This window comes from Colossoma macropomum, unplaced genomic scaffold (genome assembly GCF_904425465.1).
Source record: "Colossoma macropomum unplaced genomic scaffold, Colossoma_macropomum, whole genome shotgun sequence".
NCBI classification, from domain to species: domain Eukaryota; kingdom Metazoa; phylum Chordata; class Actinopteri; order Characiformes; family Serrasalmidae; genus Colossoma; species Colossoma macropomum.
In genome coordinates, this window is record NW_023494788.1 from 18,294,216 (window position 1) to 18,316,135 (window position 21,920).

The 21,920-nt window shown below is 33.5% G+C and overlaps 1 protein-coding gene across 1 annotated transcript; it reads right to left on the bottom strand.

The window, feature by feature from the left end:
• Positions 1-9,231: 9,231 nt before the first annotated feature.
• On the bottom strand, positions 9,232-20,370 carry LOC118806971. The gene is made up of 5 exons (XM_036568708.1): positions 20,266-20,370; positions 19,790-20,134; positions 18,521-18,694; positions 18,338-18,381; positions 9,232-9,462 (listed from the first exon to the last, which is right to left on the bottom strand). Exons 1-5 carry the CDS (start codon positions 20,309-20,311, stop codon positions 9,331-9,333), a joined length of 741 nt encoding a protein of 246 aa, XP_036424601.1. The 5' UTR covers positions 20,312-20,370; the 3' UTR covers positions 9,232-9,330.
• Between the last annotated feature and the right edge of the window lie 1,550 nt (positions 20,371-21,920).

A 21,920-nucleotide genomic window follows, 5' to 3' on the forward strand; every position in this document is an offset into this window, starting at 1 on the left:
TTTCAGCTGCTCAACATTTCAGGGTCTCTTTTGTCATTTTTCTCATTTCATGAAGTGCCATATGTTTTCAGTGAGTGACATGTCTAATCTGCAAGCAGGTCAGTTTAGCACCCTAACTTTTTTACTATAGAGCCATACTGCTGTAATATGTGCAGAATGTGGTTTTACATTGTGTAGCTGAAATAAAAAAAAAATGCCTTTCTTGAAAAAGATGCCATCTGAATGGCAACATATGTTGCCAAAACCTATATATATCATTCCACATTAATAGTGTCTTTACAGGTATGCACATTACCCATACCATGTGCACTAATGCACCCCAATACCATCATGAATACTGGCTTTTGAACTGTGTGCTGATAACAAGCCGGAGGGTCTTTAGCCCAGAGGATCCAGTGTTTATAATTTCTTAAAAGAATTTTAGATTTTAGACTTTTCCACTTTGCCTCAGTCCATTTTAAATGAGCTCAGGCCCAGAGAAGACAGCAGCGTTTCTGGATCCCGTTCATATATGGTTTCTTCTTTGAATGGTAGAGTTTTAACTTGCATTTGTGGATGTAGTGATGAACTGTGTTCACAGACAGTGGTTTTCAGAAGGGTTCCTGAGTGCAGGAAGTGATTTCCTCTACAGAATCATGTCTAATTTTAATGCAGTGCCATCTGATGGCCCAAAGATCTTGGCTAGCCAATACTAGTTTTTGGCCTTGTCCCTTGCATACAGAGATTTCTTCAGATTGTCTAAACCTTTTAATGATATTATGTACTATAGTCTACAGGTTCTTTGTTGTTTTACATTGAGAAATGTTATTCTTGAATTGTTGCACTATTTGCCCACACAGCCTTTCACAGAGTGCTGAAGCCCATTTTACCTTCCGAAAGACTCTGCCTCTCTGAGATGCTATTTTTCTACTCAGTGATGTTGCTGACCTGTTCCCAATTAACCTTGAGGTTTTTGTAGCATTACACAACTTTACCAGTCTTTTGTTGCCCCCGTCCCAACTTTTTCGAAACATATTACTGGCATCAAATTCAAAATGGGCATATATTTATCAAAAAACAATACAATTTCTCAGTTTCAACATTTGATATGTTGTTTTTTTAATAGTTTCACATAAATATAGGGTTTAAAAGATTTTCACATCATTGCATTTTGTTTTCATTTACATTTTGCACAGCATCCCAACTTTTGGAAATGGGTTTCTATTTACAAAAGCTCTTTTGAAACAGTTACTACTCCACATTTCATCCTTCCTTAGCCAGAATAAACAGAAAATGCATTAGACAGAATGACTGGCAGGTTCTGAATGTACCATTCAGAGAATTTGGGAAGAAAGCATTTTCATGCAGTTGAGCAATAAAAAAACATCTTTCACTGTTCAGGCAATTTACAATACTTTTAATATACATGAGAGCTCTGTGTGTTTCTCTGAATTTTATCAAATTTCTCATTTTTTATTTTATAACTGTTCTATTCATTTTGTTTGCTTCATTTGCATTTTGAACATGATTGTTTATTTTAAACTTGTTTTTAACCTTAATTGAAGTTTTCCTTTAATATATACTTGTATTATTTTATTATATGTCTTACAGGACCAAATTGTGAATGAGACTTTGGTCTTAGTCGGTTCACCAACCACCCCAATATTAGAATAAGGAAGGTCTTATTCTTCCTCACTGGTCAAGAGTCAAGCACAGCCCAGTGCAGCTACTATAAACTGAATTTTGAGGAGTCCTGGTTCCTGTAGAATTTATGCTAATCAAACAATTATGATCTTAAAAAATGGAAACAGTGTTTTCACTGGTTAAAATGAACACCATTGCTGCTGTTGCTCTACTGATTGTCCAGGGAAGTTGTTTTCTTTAAATAATGACAATGTTTCACAACTTTAACTTGAGTATATCTCTGCACTTTCTCTACCAGTGATAAACAGCAAGATTAAAAAAGGAACCCAGGGGGGCTTTTGGTGGTCAAACTAGATAACAAAAGAAGGGAAGGAAAAAGTCTTGCTGTTAGCCATGACCTGCATCAGCCAATGAGATGAGAATGTTGTAAGCTCATCAGGCAAAAGCAGCCTGGTCTGTCAATCACTTCCTTTCAAACATGTTCTCAAAGTTTCAGTCATTTCAGTCATGAGGACGGTTTCAGCCTGGATTCTTATTTTGTCTGTCTGTGAAATATGTAAGTTTAATTGGTGTATATTTTTTAATGCTATGTAATAATATTAATAATTGCTTTCATCAACCACTAATAGTTTTATTTAAAGCTGACTGGTTTCTAAATCTTTTATAGACGCTGCAGAAACTGTGGATATTTACCAGAAACAGTCATTTGTCTCTGCTAAGCCTGGTGAAGCAATTTTTATTCATATTGTTATGTATATTGTATATTATATTACAATTTATATTATTTGATACAATGTTTTTGTTATAGAAGTGTTTAATAAGAGTTCGGACCTGCAAACAAATCCTGGCCTTTCTTAATATCCATTGATTATACTGTATTAGGCTGGCAGACCTTTGCTACTTCATATGCACAGTTGATGTTGTCTAAAAACATCTGTGTTATTCTGACCAGGTCATCCTCAGTTAAACATATCAGTGCTTCAAACTCCAGTATGGGGGCAGAGCAGCAGAACTCTGAGTGCTTTGGTTCAGAGCTGCTGCAGGACAATCCTATCCTGAAATCATTTACATTCATCAGAACAGCAGCAGCCGTCAGTGTGAGATCAGCTCTTCTACACACAGCTCTGTGTACAACTTCTCCAAGAACATCCTCGACCACCACCATACTGGAACTTACTACTGCGCTGTGGCTGCTTGTGGGAAGATCATTTTTGGGAATGGATCAACTGTAGAAATAGGTAGGTGCTAGTAGGAATAAACATAGTTAAAACTGTGCACACAGTGTTAATATATGCTGAAATACTGATTGTTGCATCAAGTTCTATATGGCTGTGCCATTTATATTTTTCAGAAGTTAGTGGATTCAAGTGAACTGCATTGAATTATACAGAATGGTGCAAAAGTCAAAGACTGCTCTTCACTTGATTTCCAATCAAAATGGCCATTAAATACAGGTTATCAATTTTCCATTAGATATGTTTGAAAAAAAATAGGTTTAAAATTACCACTTACAAACTGAAAAGACTTCTGTTTTCTGTTCTTTTCCCCTGAAGAATGAAATTTACACCTGTTACACCTTTTCTTTTTTTGGTAGAGTTGGTGTCTTTGTATTTCTTCATTGCATCTGATCTCAGTGTTCTTCAGAGAAATTTAAACCATAACTGAAGCTACTAAAACTGTATGAAATTAAGGTCTGATCTCTATTTTCTAGATCATTCAAAGTCTCATCATTCAGCTCTTGTTGTGATGGGTCTGGCTCTGGGTTTGTGTGCTGTCTGGAACGTCACACTGTGCTTCTTCTGTATGAAATGAAAAATCTGTGAACACTGTCAAGGCAAGTTAACTGAGGAACCAAACATTCTGCAAAAACACTAACTTTCAGATTTTGGAAATGGAAAAACAGCCTGTCTTATAAATTAAAATTCATATTTATTTAGTTGGGACATGATTTTATCCACAGGTACTTACAAAAGAAGCTAACACTGGAAACCAAAGTAAAATAAAGCACCAGATACATAATAATAATGTGCGTATTTTCTGATCAAAAGTGATAAATTATATAACTTGAAATATTACAGATTTACTTAGTCGCAAAAAAACAATTTAAGATCATTATGAATAAATAATTAATAATTGCATACATCCTGTTTTAAATAATTATGCAGTCTTTCACTATCTTGATATGTTTTTATGCATGAAATTTACTTAATGCTTGGTGGATCATTATTAATCTGTGAATATATATTATTCATTTTTAATTTGATTCTAATTTTGAAGTTGCAACTTTACTTTATAATGTATTTATAAACAAATATTGCATTACTTATTATTATTACTACAGTTAAGTATAATATGTTGATTGAACAGTGTTTACATTAATTGTACATTCCTGAGCAAAAGCTTAAAAAACAAACAGGTAAAAAAAAGAATTATTTAAAAGCTAAAGTTTATTAATGTATAAGTAAAATGCATAAATGTTATCTCACAAACCATTACACAATGATTAAAGTGCAGCTTACAGGGGTCTGTTTTTATGACATGCTACTCACCAGTCCTGTCATAGCTAGATGCAGGAATCAGCGAGATCTGGATATAGATGTTATGTTATCTGTAAAAGGTGATCGACAGATCAAAGAGGATGAGGACTAATGATATAAGGTTCTCTCTGGCTTTGTGGAGCTCATGTGACTGACTATGGGATGGATCTGTTAAGTGATCCAGTTTGCAATCAGACTGTTTGGTGTTCAGAAGAATGTTTCTCTCAAAATACAGAGATTTTAATTTTAAAATGCTATATAGCCTTTTGTAACCATTTTAGATGTTTTTTTTAAATTTAATAATGGACGATGTATCATGGAAAATATTTTCTTTTCTTTAAAAAGATGATAATAATCTGCCAACAACGTATATCATGAAAAAAAAAAAAATCTTGAAAGTGATGCATGATGTGTTTTCAAATGAAACCCATTATATGAAGACAGATCTGCCAGAAAAAAAAAGTAAACAGTACAGAGAAAATATACTTCACTAAAAGCTTTACTATATTAAACTACACAGATTCAACTATGCTGGTAAAAATCTGAGTACTGTAATTCAGTAAAAGCTTAACGCAGCACCTCCCGACACTAAGAACAACCAAACATGACTGTTCCCCTTTAAGTACAGGTACACAGCACTACTAATTAAGCAATATCAAACGGCAGTGCCAGCAAAGCGTGTTACAATAATGAAAGGAGTAAAGTGGGCCTGCAGTTTGTTGCATTAAGGGAAGACCTACTGTGTAGCAACTTAACTGGATGTTTGGGGGGGCCGGGGCTCAAGAGAAAAAGGACTAAATCAATCTGAATAAAATTTAATTTACAGCATATTGCAACCAAAGAGCAAGTTTGATTATGTTTCAGAGGGAATTATAGTATGTAAATACAGTACTAAGTACAGTATACAAATACAGTATTAAGAGTGTTACTGATACAGAGTCTGGCTTAAATCCCAATTATTTGCCAATAACAAAAACTTCTTTATCAAGTTAATAACCACTTCCTGCTGTTTCACTGGCTGCTGTTAAAAATGACCACATTATGCAAAGTGATCTTTTACAGAGAGTACTAGCGTCAGGTAAGAGTTACTGAAGTGAAAGCTAGAAGGGCTCAGCATTGCATCAGAGAGGGCGCTCAAGTGGAGTAAAGCTTGTGGAGAAAGAGATCTATTCCTGGGGCGACGCTGAGCTGAGTCTCACTGAAACAGATCTGGAGGGATGTCCACTTATTATTATTATTATTATTATTATTATTTATTATTTTTTTTTTATTATTATTATTATTATACATACAGACCAATAGGGCACTTTTACACTCTGAGGCCAAAGGGACAGGGGTTCAACCTCCCTCTGGGGTCTATCTCTGCATGTGCCTGGCTACAGAAAATCAGCTCTAAATTCATTGGCTAACCTTGATCAACAGATAAGCAAATGAAAGAATTATAAAAAATATTTATAAAATGCTCATTTCACAGCAGGACCAAGACACTGTGGGGCTGAAATATGCCGCTTTGCACTTCTCTGAGAGGAACACTAAAAAAGGGAAGAAGAAGAAGAAGAAGAAGAAGAAGAGAGGACGGCCTCAAGACAGTGTCTATTCTGAAGTGAGAAGCTTCAGTTAGATATAAATGTACATACATTATGACTCTGAACAGACTCCTGTTCTGTTTACCGGACTATATTTGGTCAGATGGGCTTAACTCTTAAACTCCCAGGCTTCTTACAAACTAATGCTTATTATTATTATAACTACATGGACTATAATGCAAACTGGCAGAGTTATTCCAAAGTGTAGTTAATAGTTTCTAGTAAAGCAATAGAGATGAAACCAGAGGTAACAGTGACTCTTACAGATGCAAATCTAACATCTTAACCTTTAAGATCATGTCAAGTTTTGAACTTCAGTGCTCAGAGCCAGATGAGTCAAAACTCATAAACCAGCTTCTTCTTAAAAGAGGAATAAATGAGTTTAAAAATGGTCGTGTTTACCATTGTCTCTTAAAACAAGACTTTCTTTTTGTTCTATTACATTTTGTCTTTATTTGCCAAATGTTGTTCTGTGAGCTGTAAGCTGTGCAAACACACAAATAAAGTAAACATGTGAATCCAGGCTTTAAAGTAGTGTTCACTGACTGTTTCAGAATATCTCAGTCATGATGCATGTAAATGTTGGGCACGTTGTGGGCGGAGTTTGCTCCTGTCCTCACTGAGGCTCCTCCTTCATCACTGTGTGACAATTACCAATGATATCGCCCTCTCTCTCCTTTAGACGTCCCCCACTTCCTTTCTTTCTCGCTTACACAGATTCGTCTGTAGAATGAAAAAAGTTTGTATTTTCTTTGCTGAGTAATTTAGTGAATTCTTTAAGTAAAAAATTCTGAAAAATAGCAGTCAGTATGTCAACTTTCAACCTTCTAGTTCACATTCTAGTGCACTTATTGGTGATGTTATGGTGCTTAGTGACTTTATGTTTACCTAGAAGAGTTGACTTCAGCTTCAAGTGTTACCAAAGACAGAGGAGAACAATGCTGAGTGGTAAAAGGTCCTATAGGTTCTGATCTTGAGTACCAACAGCCATAAAAATGAAATCTGCAGTACTGCACTGATGGCCAATAAAAAAACAAAGCAAAACACAGAAAAGTGCCAAAAGTTCAAGTGCTTTATGCAATACAAATGCACCTACTGTTCAAGGGTTTTTCTTCATGTCACATATCTTTTTTTTCAAAATCTGAAACATAATGAGCAACATTGCAACCTGAGCTCAGTGTTCTGGACACCACTGTATATGGTAAATATGTTTGTCTGAGGCACATAATTGTTTTTGGCATATGTGTCCATCATGATGAGTAATATTTGTGTGCTTTATATTTGTGGCTGTCATTTACATTGTTTTCATCATAGCTTACAGTTATGAGAATCGAGAGTGACAGCTACTGTGATGATTTTCCAGACTCATCAAAAAGTAGAACACAGAAGCTGAGAAATCCTGAGGGAAACTGTATTTTATCAATACAGGACTAATAAATCATAACAAAAAATCATAACATTTTGCTAAAGTAACACCACTGCATTCAGAAAAAAATATTCATGTAAACTTAAAATTTACATTGTGGTCACTCTGATACTCGACCAATGAGAGAGAAAAACAGCATCAGAGAATGAAAGAAATCATTTTCATTTTAGTAGAGAAAAATAGTTTGTTAGACAGATATAACTTTAAATTATATACTTTTTTTCTGTTCTCCAGAGCAGCCTCTGTTTTTCAGAACCATGGAGAGAGACATAGCTCAGCACTACAGAGAGATGCACAGTGTAAAGAAAACTGAATGTACAGTGGTATATATATATATATATATATATATATATATATATATATATATGAACATATGAAACTCTGGAGTGAAGACAATGTGTATGATATCAGTGTAACTGTAAGATAATTCAACCAGATAGGGAAGATTAAGCAAAAACTAAACTTAAATTTTAAATGCATTAAAAGAAGTCATAAAAACATTATATTTATATTTTTTACATTACAATTCTGTATTTGGAAAGCTTTATAAATGCATTCAAAAGGCATGGAAAGACATAAAAATGTATAATACCTGGCATAAACTTGTATAGTTGTTCTTAAGCCACATGCATAACAATAAAGCTAGGTCTGTAAAAACTGTTGTGATGGATCTGGGTAGTTTACAGAAAATATAACCTAACCTTGTTATTGTACATTACAACATTTGTGTTTATAATGTTCTTATAAGCAGATATTATAATATTATAATGTTTTATGAAACCTGACATGATAACATCATATTGTATTGTTTTATAAAGTGTTATGCATGCAATTTTAATTATTTATAAGCAATTAAATAGGCTTATGCCAGGCATGATAAGCTATTATGCATGCTATTTAATGCCTTATAAAGACATTCAAAAATTATTATGAATACAGGATCAATAGCAAGCGTTACCAAAAAAGCACCTAAGAGATCTATCTCAAGATCGGTCACTAAACATGTTCAAGAGTTTGTCAGGAGATTTGCTATTAATACAAATTGTATTGTATCTTGAGCCTCTAAGCTTATGATTTCTAAGCACATAACAACCCAGCATCAGGTTAATATTACTAACTACCCTTATTACTTTAGAGATGAATGACACACATGTTAATCACTACAGGATAAAGATTTGGACTTTTTTTCTAGAACATCTTAATAGCTGTTGTTCCTGCTTTTAACCACCAGGTGTCATTAATATAGACCACTCATTAAAGCTTTGAGAAAACCTTTTCCATTACAGTTTAAATAAAAGCCTCACTGATTCAGAAACTTTTGTTTTGCCATCACTAGTTTCTGTCTGCAGCCTAAAAAGTCAACAAAGTCAACCTGAACCAAACTCAAGAGCACCTAATACACTGTTAGAAATAAAGATACTGGCACTGGTACATTTTTCATTCATCAAGGTACAAACAATTTAAATGTGCCCTCAAAGGTACAACGGTGGTTTTAAGGTCCAATTGTGTACCTTAAATAAGTTTTCTCTCAGTGGAAAAGTATGAATTTGTACCTTTTAAAACTTAATATTTTTAAACAGAACAATGAAATAAAAGCCTGGAGACGAGACGGGGTGTGAGGAGTTAGTTCAAATTAGGAAATAAAATGGATTATGGTATTATATGTTCCCTGACTAAATGAGGGTACCACTCAAGTGACAAGAGGGGGACTGCCCCAGTGACAGTTTAGCACCTCTTTTTCTGAGAGTGTATAGATTAATGAGAGCCTCCAGCTCACATCAGCATGAACTCAAGACAGAGCACTGAATGGTGGGACTGTTTTCCTTAAGTAAGTGATGCTGGTTGCTCTGATAATTAATGAGAATCTGGTGGCTGTAGCTGGTCTCATAGATTTATGAAGTATGCTTTACATTATGATTTATAGTGTGGGTTATACCCCTAAGCAGAAATATAAGAAGAAATTAAAGAAATATATATTTACAAAAACAAGCAAAAATAGTTAATTGATAAGTTTTACATCTGATTTTTTTATTTGCACATTGTACATATTGAACATTCATTCAAATAAAAAAAAAGTATAACAATATCAATAGAACACTGAGAGTCTACATGACTATATTAACTCAGTAAGACGTCTTTCCTGTTGTGTAATACAGCTTTACTGAACTGCTCTGTAGTCAGAAACAGGGAAGAATCTCACTCGGGTAAAAACTTTCTCCTTTAGCGCTCTTCTCTTCATCTTCTCAGAGAAACATAATGCAGTGAAATCAAACTCCTCATCGTCAGAGTCCTGTTTCAGAAACAGAAGATCAGTGCTGAAATGGACAACAAGCATTGTAATCTGGATAAACACCTTATAAGTGTATTGAAGAATCCTTTTCAGAGCTTTTTAGAGTCAAAACACAAAGAAGAAAAAGTACTGATTATTTAGAAGATGTAATTTCGATGTGATTACAGTAAGAGACGGCTAAATGATTTAAAAGAAAAAAAGTACTAGAGTACTTAAACTGAATGTGTAAGATGTGGAATTTCTGAACTGATGAATCTAAATTCATTATTGAGATTGTTAAAGCAGAAAATGCATCAAATTTCCAAGACTAAATTTTGAAGGTATAGAAAAAAAAAGTGCAGATGGTATTTTTGAAAACAATGAGCAAGAAATGGAATTGAAAGCATCCCAAAAATAGAAGCTGTAATAAAAACTAAATATTAAATAATAAAGCACAGTGATTTTACTGAGATTAATAATTCACTCATCATATTGATTTATCAGTCTACTCAGGCTTTAGCAGAGCTCAGTAACACTGAGATTAATAACTGATCACATTGATTTATCAGTCTACTCAGGCTTTAGCATAACTCAGTAACACTGAAATTAATACTGACTCATCACATTGATTTATCAGTCTACTCATGCTTTAGCAGAGCTCAGTGACACTGAGATTAATAACTGATCACATTGATTTGTCAGTCTACTCAGGCTTTAGCCAGAATATCCAGAAACTGTTAAATGAGGTCCTCTTAAAGGTTCATCTAACATGCATGTTTTTTTATGCACAGTGCGCTGATTTAAAAACAAGCATCAATGGTTTCTTTTGATACTCAGTGAAAATGTGTTCTAAATATATGCTCCTAAAAGTGTAAAAAGTGTATTCTGAATACTGCCTTTACAAAATGTAACTTGGACTGAATACAAATACTTCTGTATTCTAAATATGCATTCCCAATACTTGTGTTCCATTACATCCCAACCCTGCACACTGATGAACAAATTTATTCCTCTCCACATTGTAACATCAGTCAGTACATCCATGTATTTCAAAAGGTGGCATCTTGCACTGAAATTCAGAACAGAACATTTTCTACATAGAATATATTACAGAACCACAGCAAAAACATTTGTGTAGACAAAAAGAAAACATGAATAAAAAAAATTAAAACTCACTAGTTACCTTTTTACAGTGATTGGTGAGTTTAAAATTAACCACCTTTGTACACCTGATGTCCATGTTTGATTAGTTGGTTCACAGGTGTGTTTTTAATTTTGAAAAGCAGTGCCTTGAGATGGCAAAGAAGTGACAACATATTAGATTCCTGTGTCTAATGTAGAGAAGTGCGTTCAGTGGTTTGCAGATCATGGGTTGTAGCATGGTGCTAAAAGTGTGAGGCTCAGAATGAGATTACAGTTGTGCAGAGCTGCACTGAAGTTTTGCTCTTTTAGTATCAGGTTTCACAAACTAGTATGTATATTAGCAATGATTAAAAATATAAGGCAAATTTCTTAGTTTTGCCTCATCAATTACAACAATGCTTGTAGAATGCTGTTTGTATTCTGTAGTTACAGTTTAATAACAGTATAATTACAGCATAACAGTGAATAATGTATCATGAATCTAAGGGATGATAGTGATAACCAATGAATACCTGAAGAATATATTTTCTTTAGTATTAATAGCAATTATGTATTTGTAACTGGCATCAGTTTTCTCTTATTAGGCAATAAAAGAGATAATCGACTGTAAGTGTAGATTTAACTGTGCTCCATACATATTTAAATATTTTTAAGAGAAATAAGAGGATAATATGATTGATTTTAAAGTGTATGGCAGTCTGCAACAGAAGGAGCACTTGTTTATTTTATTTAGGCTTCTCCACATCCAAATGCAATGTTTTACAAGTTATTTATTCTTTTCCATTATTTTTTTGTCTGTATTTTCTTACTCCAATTGGGATTTTTCTTTACACATTCTTTAAGGAAATATCAATGTCTAATAGCATTTTTATATAGCTACAAAATCTTTAAGCATTTTGCACAAAAATATTAGAAAGCATTGGTTGATAAATGACATAGAAAAAGTCATTCAGTAATATTTTTATCAGTCTTGTCCACAACTCTGTAAAACTGCCACAATTCAGTCAATAAACAAGTACAGTCATTACTTTCATGCACAACAGAATTCAGATCATAGACAGATTTTGGAAATATTTGTTCAGTTGGGTAAAAATGAAAAATAAAAGCTGGAAGAGTGAAAATATTTGCATAAAACATTATTAAGAATTGGATTAAATAAATTCACATCCAGACACAGTCAAAGTCATTGTGTAATTTAAAATGGCACAGTTTCAGTACCACAAATACTGACAACTGTCAAAACAAGTTTCAGTTCTCCAAATAGCAGACATTTGAGACATTCATTAAAAAAAAAATACAACATTGTCCCCAAACTTCACTACTGCGCATGAAAGAAAAGAGAGCCTAGCGATGTGAATGATGAGAAGTGGCACTGGAGCTCTCAATTTAGAGGCTCTCCTCTAAATAGTCCCAGATGATTAACATTTTATTAGGATAGTACACTTAGATTCTTTGTAAGTAATTTTTAATATCTATTAAATTCACATTTATTTTTACATTTGGTCCTAAACCCAACTCTAACACTGTTGAATGAAGAATGAAATGAATTTTAATAGATAATAGATCATTTGAACATGACAGCTGCGTGTTACACTGTCTGAAAATTTCATGATGAATAGCCCAATGGAAATGCTAAAAAAAAAGAAAAAAATAACATTAAATTAATAAAGAATAAAATGTAATAAAATGTCAAGTTACTATTTTGGAGGATGATTTTAGTGAATGTTTTTCTCTGGACAGTGGCAATACATACATACATCATCTAAACCGCTTATCCTTCTGGGTCGCGGTGGGTTGCTGGAGCCTATCCCAGCTGTCATTGGGCGGAAGGCAGGATACACCCTGGACAGGTCGCCAGTCCATCGCAGGGCAGACAGATAGACATACATATACAATCACACTCACACACACCTAGGGGCAATTTAGCATTTCCAATTGGCCTGACTGCACGTCTTTGGACCGTGGGAGGAAACCAGAGTACCCGGAGGAAACCCACGCAGACACGGGGAGAACAGACAAACTCCACACAGAAAGGACCCTGGTCGCCCGGCCAGGAATCGAACCCAGGCCCTTCTTGCTGTGAGGCGTCAGCGCTACCCACTGCGCCACCATGCCGCCCCAGTGGCAATACATACATGTATTATACATATATATTTCTTTCACTTGCTAAACCATGTAGCTGTGTTAGAGTGTATATTTATTGTACTAAAATAGGTGTGAAACATTAAACCTGCATTAAATATTTTGAAGATATGAAAAATCAGACACATTGTATTTGCTTAATATCATGGCTCTACAGTTAAGTTATTATGAGAATTAACATAAAATTATCAATTATATCCCATTATAAGATGACATATTATTTATTATTTTACACAATATAAATGGAAATGTTTCACATTTCCATTGATTTCTATATGTTTTTAACATTATGTTGGGAATTCTTTCTGAGAATCCACATGTGTTATTTTACAAAGCATGCAGGCATATAATCAGCAAAAAAGGCCTCTATCTGCATTTGGTTTCTAGGTTGATATAACACAGGCATAGCTATGTAGACTATTTTTCAGAAACATTTAACAAAAACGGTAACTTTATTTGAAGGATGTCTACATAACACATTAATATCACATTACATAAACACATCATAACATATTAATGAATGCTTAAATCAGCATTTGTAAATTGTACATGTTTTACATGATATTAATATGGACTACAATGTCATTTTGCTGAAAGATGTTTTTCCAAAATAAAAGTCTTTATTTTTTTTATTTTGAATAACTTTATTATTATCAGTGAAACTCCTCATTTCTGTACTGCCAGCATAAAAATGACCTGGCTTTATCCTGTTGGATCCATTTGTATTTTGCACTATGCTATTATTTCTCCTTTTTACTCTAGTTCTTCTTTAAAAATGTACTGTTAAGTCAACAGTCTATACATAGTTGTGAAAATGTTATTTAAACTAAGTTTAACTTTCTCTGGGTAAATGCTAACACTGTTATCCCAATTACTTTGGAGGTTTTATTTTTAGTGATGTTCTTCCTCACTTACGGTTTTGGAGAAGGCACAAGTATAACTGTGCATTGGTTATCCTGTGTAACTGACAGTTTGAGGTTAAATGTGACATGCACTAATATCCCAAGGAATGGTTCCTTTTTTTGCATTACTTTAAAATACAATCGAGTGGTGACTCTTTGACTTTTCTCACTGCTGATAATTTTGGTAAGAAATTTTTGGTTAAAATTTCTATGGATGTCACGTTTGTAAGCATCTATAAACACATTTATAACATGTTATAATGCCTTCATACGGCATTATAAACATGATTATAAACATTTATAAAAATGAATTACACTGGATTACACTTTATAGCCATGTTTATTATACATTATGAATTGTTAATATAATGCATTATAAGTAGTGTTAATAACATGTTATACTGTCAGTGCCAAATAAGTCTTTCTAGCTTGGAGACTGAAAAGTAAAGACAAATACTAAGCTAACGGTGGTGTACACTGACTTTCCCACATTGGGTAAAGCACTGATGGCAGCACTAGTTTAAACTCTGACATTTGAAGCTTGTAATGTGTTTTATTATGTATGTTTTAGTGTTTCAGTAAATTCTTCATTAAATACTTCAACTTGAAGCCTCACTCTTAACACTGGAGGAGGCTTTAGTACAGTACGCTTCACTTTACTGAGAGCAGACAAATATGACTTATGAGCTCTAATAATTTATGATCAGTACATAATGTATTTATAATGTTACCAATTCATAATGCATAATAAGCATGGCTATAACGTGTAATGCATTTTTATAAATATGTATAGCTATGTTTATAATGCTTTCTAAATGCACTATAACATTTTATGAATGTGTTTATAGATACTTACAAAGGTGACATTCATAGAAAGTGTTACCAATTTTTTTTGTAATTCCTTTATAAATTTGCCTTGCTTTGCCTTTACCACGAAAGTGATGGAAGGCATGTTATCCTGACTAAAGTGCATGTTACATGCATGAATAGATATTAAATGGAATGGTTAAGCATTATGGACTATTATTTTAAGTTAGAAAAAAATAATTTTGTTAATCTTTGGGCCTTAACTGAATCATGTAGATAACTAGGTGATGTTAACATTAGCTTGATGTATTTTTAATAGCTAGTGTAAGCTAGCATTAGCCTGCTAGCTAGCTAGCTAGTTAGAAAAGTTTCTTGGCTACAGTTACTGATAATAAGCAAAGTAGCTAATTTAACTGCTATACGATCATACCTCTGCTATGACAGTCTATCTAGCCCACTAACATAACATTCATGCACTTTCAGCATAAATAGGCTCATCCTGTACGTGTAGAATTCCACACATTTGACTGCTCCTGTATGGTCTTTTTATAGCCAGAAGAGGACAGACAACCAGCAGCAGTGCCAGTATCATGACATCTTCAGACTCAGATTGATACTGTTATGCATTTTAGCTCTGTTTACAGTTAAATCAGAGCTTCCATCCACTTCTTACTCTCACTGTCACAACCGTGCAGGAAAACTAAAATACAGCTGTTGTAGCTCCGTGTTTGAGTGTTACAGTTCACTACTAAACATTCTGACATCACGTCTGCAGTAGCTATATGGAGAGGAAGTGAGTTTTACCCTGCTAATCCTTAAACCGGAAGTAATCATGAATCTTGTGAAAAGGGCCCATTAATCATTAAAGTTACTTAAAAAAAATAACACCTTTTTCTTGCCTTTTATACGGTATGAACTGCTCTGCGTCTGATTCATAACAATTTTGTACGATGTGGAAACAAAGTGGAGATTTGAGCATAAATGATAAATCAGCTTCAGTGCACGAAACCAGCCTACCAACACCTAATTTACATATCATTTACATGAAGCACACACTAATTCATGCAGATGTTTCAGTAGCCAGCCAATAAAACGGCAGTGTTTGGCATGAAAGCTAATGGCCGTGCTCATGGGTGGAGTTTGATGTCCAGCAGTGAGTGCACTCCTCCCCTGCTGACCAAACTTCATAGTATTAAAATGAAAACAACTGGAAAAAATAAAATGTGAAATAAAACAAAATACTCTCAGTGTTGTTAACATAGTAGAGTGATTGTTTAGTGTAATTAATTCCCTAAAATAAACGCTGTATTATTGCAGTGTATGACAACAAAAGCACAGTGTAATGTGTCTTTAAATGGAACATGAAATAGTTGCAGCACTTGTTTATATCAATGTGCATGTAAAGTAAGTACATCCACTTTTGTACTGGACTGTCATGCACACAAATCAGTATTATTAATATTTTCTATTGTTTTTATTTTTGCAATTACAGATTATGTTGATAATAGTTTTGGTTAATTAGCCACATATCCAGCATTTATGCCCAAATTTACATGCACTCCTACCAGATATGAGTACAGATATGCCAAGATGAACGTGATGAATAACAAAACCGTCCATGAATTTGTGTGCACTCATCTTACGGTCAGATGTGACCATAAGCATCTTTAATGAACCAAAGTGAGAAAAGTGAAGCAACTGAATATACGGAGGTGATGGAAAGTTAATTAACAGATAATTAGTGGGATTAACACATAAGTGCTAGTAAGTTATCACGTTACTTCTTTATATGAAGAAAAATACTTATTAGTTAATTAACAATGTAATAAGCAGCAATTAGCACACAGATAATGAGTAAGTAAGCCACAAACTAACGACAAACTAACTTATCAACTAACAGTGTACTTAATTACTAATTGATAAGTGCTTAATCAATTACTAAGTAATAGCTAATGCTTAATGAAGAGTTAACTAATAACTAAATAATGGGAAACTAATAGTTGATTATTATATATTTAATGATTGATTAGCGACCCTTAATGTAAAGTGTTACCAAAAAAAGTAATGGGGATCAAAGTGTTAGCATTTACCCCAAGAAAGTTAAACTTAGTTTAAATAACATTTTCACAACTATGTATAGACCGTTGAATTAACAGTACATTTTTAAAGAAGAATTAGAGTAAAAAGGAGAATAGCATATTGCAAAATACAAATGCTTGAGAAAAAAAAAAAAATAATAATAAAAACAAGTTGAAAGTCTAGGCAAAAAGTGTCAAAGCACTTTCTGTCCAAAGGGATAAAGCCAGGTCATTTTTATGCTGGCAGTCCAGAAATGAGGAGTTTCACTGAAAATAATAAAGTTTTTCAAAATAAAAAAAATAAAGACTTTTATTTCAAAAAACATCTTTCGGTAAAATGACTTTGTAGTCCATATTAATATCATGTAAAACATGTATAGTTTACAAATGTTGATTTAAGCATTCATGAACATGTTATGAAGTGTTTATGTAAGGTGATATGAATGTGTTATGTAGACACCCTTCAAATAAATTGTTACCCATTTTTTTTTCATCAAAGTACAAACAATATAAATGTACCCTTAACGGTAGAACAGTGGTTTTAAGGTCCAGGTGTGGACTTTAAATAAGTTTTTCACAGGTGAAAAGTATGTATTTGTACCTTTTCATGACCTAATGTTTTAAAACAGAACAGTAAAAATAAAGGTCTGGAGACGAGACGGGATGTGTGGAGTCAATACAATGTGTTCCCTGGCTAAAGGTAATGAGATGTACCCTTAAGGGTACCAACCCAGTGACAATAGGTGTACTGCTCCAGTGACAGTTTACTGTACAGTAAAAAACTAAGCTGCTCTTTAGAATATGGAACACATTTTGATGTATTAGTGATTATTAAACACTTGCTCCAAAAATCGCCTCACTCTGCTTTGAGCCAAAAGGAACAAAATTAAACATTAATATGATGTGAATTTAGGTGATAATTCATGCCCAATAATTTGCATAACAAAGTACAGTTGGTTACAAAGTTTGGGCGCCCCTGGTCGAAATACATGTTTTATTGATTTTCTAAGTTAATTTAAATGAACACATCCTCTACAGAGAACACACACCTGCACCTTTAATGCACCATTACTGTTTATTTGCTTAATTTCAAAACAAAAAATTTATATTAAAATTAAACCTAAAACATAAAATGTTATGCCAAATATATATTTAAATTTTTTGTTTGTTTGTTTGTTTGATTATTTGTTTTTTTCTCAATAGGTTAAAAGAAATTGAACAATGCTTTGTATAATAATTATATAATAATTTGCTCACGGGTCTCCAAACATTTACATAAGACTCTATTATGTGTGATTTTTTTTTTAATTATTACAACTAATAATGCATTTTAGGTCATAATGAACAAAACTTAATGCAGAGTGAATAAACTATTTAGAAGTGTTTAACTGAACAAAGAACAAGAATTTAATAAACCTGACATTTGTATATATTAAAATAAAGTTTTGCCGACAGTTAAAGGCTCTGCTCTGCTGATGATGCTGTGCTCCTCTGAGATCGTGAGCAAAATCATGAATTTATATTGTAAATGGATCTAAAAATGATAATTATATGTACTGTAGGTTGGAATACAGATTATAAAACAAAGACTTTTCTTTATATTGATGTTTTATGTTTCTCTTCTCCTTTTTCTTAACTGATGACTGAATGGAGTTTTCTGTACATTCTATTATGTACATGAACTAAAAAAGAGCTCTACAGAGTAATTTGCATGTTCAGTTTTGAATCAGAAACCAGAAAAAACAGATTTGTCTCTGGTTGAAATTCGAACCACCAAATCTTTAGTGGAAAACGTAGTTTAAAGAATAAGTGCATAAAGAGTACCTGTCTGGTGGTCCTCTCATTCACAGCCCCCTCCTGAACTTTCTCTGTAGAGGAGATAAAACTTCACAATCACTTCCAGATACAGTTTAATGGGGCTAAACGTATTAGTATTATCACCATTTTCTATTTTCTATTTTCTATTTCTATCAAAATGTTCAGCTTCATCTCATAATTAACACTTACCTCCAGCGCAGTGTTTAGATTTCCTCAGTTTGTGAATTAAAATGCAGATTACAGCCACACACACTGCTGAGAAAACTGCCAGAGTCAGCATTACAGGATCTACAGGACCTACAGGACCTACAGGACCTACAGGACCTACAGGATCTACTGGATGTACAGGATCTACAGGAGCTTCTGTAAGACAGGAATTGAAAACATACTGAATACAGGAATACAAAAGTCAAGCCTCAAAATCCATTTGCCATCTAATCTTGTTAAGCTGGACTTTATATCACGTTCATTTTATCACTGTTTAGCAAACTGGTTTTTGTCCAAATAATGAAGAATGCCATTTTTTTTTCCCCAGTGGATAATTAAAAAGGCAATTCAAAGTAGTTTGCTGTGAAATGGTGCATTGTTGAGAAACAATACTGAGTCAGAGTTGTTCATAGTGGTGGTGAAAGGAAACAGAAATCTGAAGCCTTTAATGTCTCTAAAACACCGAAAACATGAATTAGTTTTTGTGTTTTGTTGTTATTTTTGTTTTTATTCATCTATTTATTTGTATTTAAAAATTGTTTTTGACTGAATCCATGTAATGCTACAGAAATATTTGCAGGGTGTTATAAGAAAACATGCACAACCCCCCACCCCACCCAAAAATATATGTTTTTGAATTAAATTCTGCACAGCTATCACAACCCCTGGTTCTTATTATCACCACTGCAAAGAATTCTGAGTCAGCACTTTTCTTTACAATTTTCCATTTTATATCAATCCACTCTGATTGACTTTGTTAACATCTCAAAAACTGTGTTACACTGAAATGTTCTAATTGATGGCAACAGTAAATAAACAGATAAAATATTAACATATATACAAAAGCGACTAGTTGTACAATGCAAAATTTACTCAGTTCTACTGCTGTTCCATTCCCAGTGACCGACTCTCCATGAGAAACTGACCCCTGTACTGGAGTTTGGAGCACTGATATGATTGACTGCCCTGGAAAATGTAATATATACAGTGGTAGAATAACACTGATATATCAGTATGATGTCATTATAATAAAAATAAAACAGTGAAATGGCACTGTGTCCATTATGCATCTAAAGTGTGACAGTGACATCTAATGGGTGTTAAAAACTAAGCATCACTTTTACACTAGAATTGATATTATTAAGGTCAGCAGCAACAACACATTTCAGAATGGCTTCACATAATTGATTTTAAGAAATAAATAGATCTTACATGTTAAAAACACTGAAAACAATTAATTATTGAAATTACCTGTGACAGTTAAGACTGTAGCATTAGAAAAGTTAATTGTTGTCACTCCAACCGCTGCACAGAAGTACATTCCTTCATCTTCTTCAGTGACACGTTCAATACTGAGAGAAGTGCCCTTAGCAATTCTGTTAATTTTAAATCTTGATTGGTCGAAAGAAGCTGAAATCCTTGATTTCTTATCTTTAAACTGTGATCCCACTTCCACTGGAGCATGCCCCCACCTTTGTTTGTACCACATCCTATCTGCATTTGAGTCACCTACAGGTGTGCAGTTGAGAGTGACCGTTTTACCGGGCTCAGCTGAGACGACCAGTTGCTCAGAATTTCTCACAGCTTGAGCAGAATCTGTAAAACAAAGTTCAATCTATTCAACCAAAGTTCAGTCAATAAGAAAAAAAATGATGAAACTGAAAACAAGCGTTATTGACAAGACTAAATATAAAAAGAATTTATGTGGGTAACTTTATGAAACTTACATATCTTGTAGAGAAGTAAGATGATAATCACAGCTGGATCCATCATCAGAAAAACAACAGCTGTAACTTAAAACTTGAAGGCAAATATGAAGGCAAGAGTGTAACTGAGTAAAGCTTCAAACTGTATGAGCTTGCTGGAGTCTTATACTGAACCCCATTGGATGGTAAAAGTCACAAGGTCCTTTCTGTCTGCTTGACTTGATCTGTTTGGCCACAACAATGTTGTGCTCCATCTATTGGCTATTGGCTCCATCTATGTGAGTATTATTAGCAATAATTTTGGTTTCTGATAAACATTCTGTGATCTTACTAACTGAAAGATTAATAGCCTCTGTAGAAAAACAGGCGAATGTAAGAAAGACACTATCATCTAATCACTAACATTTATTTTGGTTCTGTTGGAGAAATTCAATTGCCTGAATATATGAGATATTAACATTAACAGAACATCACCAGTTATCATTTTATGAATGATAAATCCAGGCTGACCATGTAAAGAGTCCAGTACCATATTGAGTCAAATTTAGTGTTGAAATAATAATCTTGAATTGTATAAATTTACAGTCTGATTTTTAATGAAAATGAATAAAGATATGCTGTGTAGGAAATAATTATCATGTTTGGTGATATTCACCAACAATAATTAAGCAGAAATATGTTAAAAAGTATAAATTAAATCTTTTAAGTAGACATCTACTTTTCATTTCAGATTATTTTATTGCAATTATTTTAAAGACACATTTCAAATGTTTACACTTCATACACGTCATTGCATGTATAGTATATAAACATGGCGTCAATATGTGGAAGCACAGCACGTTATAAAAAACAATTACATGCATATATATATATATATATATATATATATATATATATATATATATATATATAACGCTGCTGTCAGAAAAAAACCTTGTATCATTTTGTCATTTTTGGGTTTTTGACATAATTTTCAAATGCCTATTGCCCTTTACATTATGTGTAAGTTTCATGATGAATGGATCGAAAGGAATGGTCCAAAAAATGACTTGGAAAATAGTCTGGTTCCATTGATTTACATTGAAAGTAAAGTATGTTTTTACCTTCTACTGTAAAGTTACCATTTTAGAGATACAAGGTTTTTTTCCAACAACAGTGATACACAGATTTTAAACTGGTGTACTTTGAATATAATAAGCTACAGTTTAAAGCATCAGCAACAATCTCTAAAGGCCTGAAAAGCGATATGGAAATTCTCACAACTATCTGAAACACGTCTTCTACATTTCCATCAACACAATATCAGACACCATCTGAGCTCATAAGCACGTTTGCCACACGTGAGACGTGTGACTAACCACACAGTCTAAAACTGTTCTCGCTCGGCTCCTTCAGAGAACTGACGCTTCATACCAAACTGGACTGTTTTTTTCAGTCATGCAGTTTTGAGCACAGAGCAAAGTGAAGCACATGATTGTAGATCCTGACTGAAATCAGCACAAACACAAATAAACAGATACAGATTACAAAGCTGACAGTAACAGAAAATATCCACAAACTTCACTTCTACTGCTACAAGAGAAGAGAGTGCAGTGAGTCAGTGATTGTTGGGGTCAGTAACTGAGAAATCTTTTACTTCAGAGTAAACACTGTCTCCAGAGTGTCCACTCTTCATT

Coding starts and splice junctions, on each gene's coding strand:
- LOC118806971 (XM_036568708.1), bottom strand. CDS start 20,311: ATGATGGATCCAGCTGTGATTATCATCTTACTTCTCTACAAGATAT. Junction 18,695..19,789: donor TACAGTCTTAACTGTCACAG/GTAATTTCAATA, acceptor CCTGTCTTACAG/AAGCTCCTGTAGATCCTGTA. Junction 18,382..18,520: donor ATCTAAACACTGCGCTGGAG/GTAAGTGTTAAT, acceptor TCTCCTCTACAG/AGAAAGTTCAGGAGGGGGCT.